The 6,000-nt window shown below is 40.5% G+C and overlaps 2 protein-coding genes across 2 annotated transcripts; both read left to right on the plus strand.

Annotated features, from left to right (window-relative positions):
• The first annotated feature begins 1,330 nt into the window (after positions 1–1,330).
• LOC104897677 (uncharacterized) lies at positions 1,331–2,494 on the plus strand. Its single transcript, XM_010684614.1, has one exon. It carries the CDS (start codon positions 1,331–1,333, stop codon positions 2,492–2,494), a length of 1,164 nt encoding a protein of 387 aa, XP_010682916.1.
• A 2,699-nt stretch (positions 2,495–5,193) lies between these two features.
• Positions 5,194–6,000, plus strand: LOC109135246 (uncharacterized). The gene has a single exon (XM_019249983.1). It carries the CDS (start codon positions 5,194–5,196, stop codon positions 5,998–6,000), a length of 807 nt encoding a protein of 268 aa, XP_019105528.1.

The raw sequence follows: 6,000 nt of genomic DNA on the forward strand, positions 1-6,000 counted from the left end.
AATAAAGGTACAATAGAAAGAATCATAAACAACATAAATTTAGTGTTACTTGTTATGTTTTTCACTGCAGATTTCAAAATCTCAAAGACCTTCATATGATTATTGAGATCAAGATTAAGACTTTGCATATCATTTCGCCTCTCGAATCGAGTTAGCTTGAGTTCTTCCTCCTCTTCTTCATCTTCATGGAATTTTAACAAAACTTCTGAACCCATGGAATGTTTATTAGTCTTCTTTTTACTGATATTATGTGATCACCTACGTTGTTGTTGGATCCAATGTAACTAATATGTTTAAATAGCAGCAAGGTTGATGAACTTGACTCTGAAAAGTCAACTTCACAGATATCAACGAGAAGATTCCACCCACTCCATAAGAATGGTCAGAAGAGCTACACGATCAAAGTTTAGTATTTCAAACTTGAAAGTCAAGATTAGTCAGATTTATAATAAGCGTGTGTATTAAATAATTAGATGATAGAAAATCGAAAACCAACGTGACCTCAAGTTAATATACTAAGTTCTAATCAACAAGCTATGCAACATTCGATGATATTTTTTAACATGAGATGTTAATAACCTGGGATATCGTTTGGAACTAAAAACTAGTTGTAATTAAAAAGAAGATAACAAACGAATATTAAGTTCACTATTGGGTTAATGAAACTGCGTCTAAAAAAACTAATATGAACCCGATGCACACTAATTAGTGTGCACCCAATCCATATCACGTGAGTTTATGATAGTGTATATTGATATGATATAGTGTATGTTAAAATGATATAGTGTATGTTAAAATCATATAGTGTATTATTAAAATGATATAGTGTATGTTACAGTGATATAGTGTATGTTAAAGTGATATAGTGTGTGTTAAAATAATATAGTGTATGTTACAATGATATAGTGTATGTTAAAGTGATTTAGTGTATGTTAAAGTGATTTAGTGTGTGTTAAAATGATATAGTGTATATTAAAATGATACAGTGTATGTTACAGTGATATAGTGTATGTTATAATGATATAGTGTATATTAGTACTGTTTAACGGGTCACGTGCCTGGGCCTGGTCCACACTATTTTTAGTGTGAACCGGGTCCACGTAAGTCGGATTGAACTGCGTCAATATTAGGGTAAAGCTCAAGTTTATTAATGATAACAAGATTAAAATAGGAAACTAATCAACTTCATAGACCAATATATACAATCTTTAACATAATAAGATACAAATCAAATTGAAACCCTACCTTGAAAGAAAGGTCTCGCTCTCTACTTTGGTGGATCTCTCTACCCCCTGGTTCCCCTCCGCCGCGGCGGCGCTTCTTCTTAGCCATGGCTGAGGAGATCTCACGAATTGTTTCTCAGTTAACTATTGATGACGAAGAAGACGAGATTCTGGACTTAGGTGCTCTAAACCCTAGCGTGGAGAATAAGCTTTCATTGGTTCTTTTTGGGAGACTGCTAACAGAGCGCTCGTTCAACGTGGAGGCTTTTAAACGTACGATTACTTCTGTCTGGGCTCCTTCCCAAGGACTGGTTATTCGCGTTCTTAGCCCCAACTTTTTTGCATTCCAATTCTTTCATTGGAGAGATATGGCAAAGGTAATTGATGGACGTCCTTGGTGTTTTGATAATATGCTCATCTTGTTGAAAGAAGCAGATGGAGAAGAACAACCGGACCAGGTAAAAATCATTCACTCTCCTTTTTGGGTTCGGATTAAAAATTTGCCATTTAACTATAGATCGGACGAGATAGTTAAAGCCCTAATTGGGAATATGGGTGAAATTTTGGAGATTGAGGAAGATGTATTGGGTATTGGTAGGTATCGAAGAGTTAGGGTGATGATGGATGTAACAAAACCTTTGCGTAGATTCCGTAAGTTGAAGGATAAAAGAGGCCAAGAACTTCATGTTGATTTCGCCTATGAAAGGCTTCCTTTTTTCTGTTTCACGTGTGGAATCATGGGACACTCGGAACGGAATTGCCATATAGTTCCGGAAGAAGAAAAACAAGAGAAGCTGGGATGGAGTGCTGAACTGAAAGCTACTCCAAGGAAAGGAAGGTTAAAGGAGATTGAAGAAGATGAGAAATATAGAGCTAGTAGGAAAATTCTTTTCACTGCTGCTCCAAGGACTGAAGCTCCTATAAATGATAATACTATGTTGAACACGTTGGATGGTAAGTCTTCAAAGCCATTTAATGATGCAGTGGTGGAATCATTTATTGAAAAAGTAGTTCATAAAGTCAATGATGCTTTGGTGGAAGTACAAGTGGCTGGGGTAAAGGAAACATCCTTTAATGCTAGTGAGACATTTATTGAAAACGTGTCTCATGAGTTAGAGACTATTTCTGTGAGGCACCTTTCCCCAAACAAAGCCTTGCCCCTTTTGTTTTCTCTAGCTGCAAAAAGGGGCACGTGGAGTCAGTGCCAAAATCCAAGGCTTGGAAGAGATTGGCTCGTGGAGCTAGGGAGGAAAATGGTGGGGTTCATTTGATGAAAACGGATGATGCAGTTCAACAAAAACGTTATCTGGAGGTAAGTGATGGAATGGAGGTGAGCGAGGATGGAGGGGTTACGAAGCGAATAAAGCAGAGCCCTTTGATTCAAACTGATCCCATGTTATTGGCGGAGGTTGGTACTGACCAACCCCGCCAAGCATCATGAATACCTTATGTTGGAACTGTCGAGGGATGGGCAACCCTCGATCAGTTCGCCAGCTGGGTCGCTGGATTGTTACTTATGCCCCTGATATTCTTTTTTTGTCTGAAACAATGATTAAGAAGAATATAGCTGAGAATCTTAAAGAACGCTTTGGTTACTCTAATGCATTTGCAGTGGCTAGTAAAGGAAAGGCTGGAGGATTGTGTATGTATTGGAAGGAAGAAGTTAATTTTTCACTTGTCTCTTTTTCTCAAAACCATATTTGTGGTGACGTAGGAGAAGGGGATTCAACTTGGCGATTTGTTGGGATTTACGGTTGGCCAAAGGAGGAAGATAAGTATAAAACGTGGGTTTTGATACGTCATCTTTGTGAAAATACAGAGCTCCCGATCTTGTTTGGTGGGGATTTCAATGAAATCCTAAGCTACAGTGAGAAAGAAGGCGGTGCTGAAAGATTTAGGAAGGAGATGGTCTCCTTTCGGGATTTGGTAGATGATCTTAAGCTCCGTGATTTGGGTTTTAAGGGGTCTTGCTTCACTTGGGAACGTGGGAAATCGGTTGATACTTGTGTTCGAGAACGTCTGGATCGATATTTATGCACCAAAGCATGGTTTGATGTTTTTCCGGGAATGATAGTGGAGCACTCCCTTCGTTATAAGTCTGACCATGTAGCAATCATCTTGCGTGAGATGACCTGTCGACGAAGGAAGAAAAAAGGTAGAGGTTTCAGGTTTGAGTCTGCGTGGCTGTTGGATGAAGGATGCGAAGTGGTTGTGCGTGATGCTTGGGCTGATTCAACTGGGGAGGTTCTCACAACTCGCCTGACTTTGATGGCTCGTGATCTCTCGGGATGGAGTGCACAGAAGTTTAAGAAGCTAGATAAACAAATTGAGCAAGCCGAAATGAAACTAAAAGCAACCCAAAACCGCCCGATTTCAGACGAGAGTTGTTTAGAGTGTGCTGGCCTTGAACAGGAAGCTTATTGGTATATCCGTTCTCGGGTAGCGGAAGTGAGAGATGGTGACAGAAACACCAAATATTTCCATCACAAAGCATCTCAGAGAAGGAAAAGGAATCTTGTTGCGGGCTTGTATGATAATGTTGGTGTCTGGCATGATAAAGATGATGATTTGGAAGGGATTTTCGAGGGCTATTTTAATGACATTTTCACTACTTCCAGTCCGTCAGAGGGGAGTTTACAGGACGTCTTGCAGTATATTAGTCCTATTATTTCGGATGCTTGTAACCAGAGTCTCCTGAGACCGTTTTCAAAAGAAGAAATCCATGCTGCTCTGCTACAAATGCATCCCTGCACGGCTCCGGGGCCAGATGGTATGCATGCTCTTTTTTACCAGCGTTTCTGGCATATTCTTGGTGATGATATTACAAATTTTGTTTGCAATATTCTACATGGTTCCAATTCCCCTAGCTGTGTTAACAAAACAAATATTGCTTTGATTCCAAAAGTGAAGCATCCTACTGTCGCTGCTGATTTCCGTCCTATAGCCCTCTGTAATGTCTTGTATAAGCTGGTTTCGAAAGCTCTGGTTATCAGATTGAAGGATTTTCTCCCTGATATTGTAACAGAAAATCAAAGTGCTTTTGTTCCAGGTCCGCTCATTACTGATAACGCTCTTATTGCTCTTGAGATTTTTCATTCCATGAAAAATAGGATTCGGAGCCGTCGAGGTACTATTGCTATGAAGTTGGACATGAGTAAAGCCTACGATAGGGTGGAGTGGGGCTTTTTGAGAAAGCTTCTTTTGATTATGGGTTTTGATGGGCGCTGGGTGAACCTAGTCATGAGTTGTGTTTCTACCGTCTCTTACTCTTTCATTGTAAATGGCGGAGTTTGTGGTTCTGTTACTCCTACTAGATGGCTTCGTCAAGGTGACCCTCTATCCCCTTATTTGTTCATTTTAGTTGCTGATGCTTTCTCAAAAATGTTGCAGACTAAGGTTCAGGGTAAACAGATTCAGGGGGCAAAAGCTAGTCGCAGTGGCCCTGAAATTTCTCACCTTCTTTTTGCTGATGATAGTCTTCTCTTCACAAGAGCTACTAGACAGGAATGCACTCTGATTGTTGATATTCTCAACCAGTATGAGTTGGCTTCCGGGCAGAAAATATTAGACAAGTCAGAAGTCTTTTGCAGAGGAGTCAGTACTGAACAAAAAGATTTTTGGTGGGGATTTTGCAGATGCGGCAAGTAAGAAACATGAGAAGTACCTTGGTATCCCTTCTATTAGTGGTCGATCGAAAAAAGCCATTTTTGATTCACTTCTTGATAGAATTTGGAAGAAACTCCAAGGATGGAAAGAGAAGTTACTATCTCGAGCTGAGAAGGAAATTTTACTCAAATCAGTGATCCAAGCCATTCCGACATATCTCATGGGTGTGTATAAACTCCTGAGTGTGATTATTCAACGAATTCATTCGTTAATGGCCCGATTTTGGTGGGGAAGTTCGGATTCGCAAAGGAAGATTCACTGGAAAAATTGAGATTCTATGTGTACTTTGAAATGCCTGGGTGGAATGGGATTCAAAGATCTAAGTGTTTTCAATGATGCTCTCCTTGGGCGTCAGGCTTGGCGTCTTGTTCGTGCGCCACACTCCTTATTTGGGCGCGTCATGAAGGCCAAGTATTTCCCTAAATGTGATTTTCTTGAGGCTTCTATGGGTTATTCGTGCAGTTACTCTTGGAAAAGTATTTGGAGTTCAAAGGCGCTTCTGAAAGATGGATGTATTTGGAGAGTGGGAAGTGGTGAAAGAATTAATGTGTGGACTGATCCTTGGGTTGCTAGTGATGAGGGGCGTTTCATTTCGAGTGATCCGATTGTAGGAGTGGAAAAAGTGAGTGATCTTATTGACTCCCGCACCCATGAGTGGAAAGTGAACTTGATAGAAGAGAGTTTCCAGGAGAAAGATGTTGAGAGCATTCTAGCTATCCCTTTGAGTTGTTTGAATCTTGACGATGAAGTAACATGGGCACTCACTAAGAATGGGCATTATTCTGTTAAAACGGCATACATGCTTGGGAAGGGAGGTAATCTTGACTCTTTTCATCAAGCATGGGTTGATATTTGGAGCATGGAAGCTAGTCCCAATGTTAGGCACTTTCTTTGGCGGTTATGCACTAACTCTCTCCCTACTCGTTCTCTTCTTAAATTTCGCCACCTTATTGATGATGATGGGTGCCCATGGGGCTGTGGTGCTGCTGAATCCACGTCCCATGCTGTTTTTGAGTGCCCTCGGGTTTATGATGTTTGGGTAGAGTGTGGGTGTGCTGAGATGTGCACTGATGCTTCGAGTTTGTCAATGTGTGATCTAGTGGAGAGTTGA

This window comes from Beta vulgaris, chromosome 6, assembly GCF_026745355.1.
Source record: "Beta vulgaris subsp. vulgaris cultivar EL10 chromosome 6, EL10.2, whole genome shotgun sequence".
NCBI classification, from domain to species: domain Eukaryota; kingdom Viridiplantae; phylum Streptophyta; class Magnoliopsida; order Caryophyllales; family Amaranthaceae; genus Beta; species Beta vulgaris.

What these genes read in the sequence shown, in the direction of transcription:
- LOC109135246 (XM_019249983.1), top strand. Translation starts at nt 5,194, where the DNA reads ATGGGATTCAAAGATCTAAGTGTTTTCAATGATGCTCTCCTTGGGCGT.
- LOC104897677 (XM_010684614.1), top strand. Translation starts at nt 1,331, where the DNA reads ATGGCTGAGGAGATCTCACGAATTGTTTCTCAGTTAACTATTGATGAC.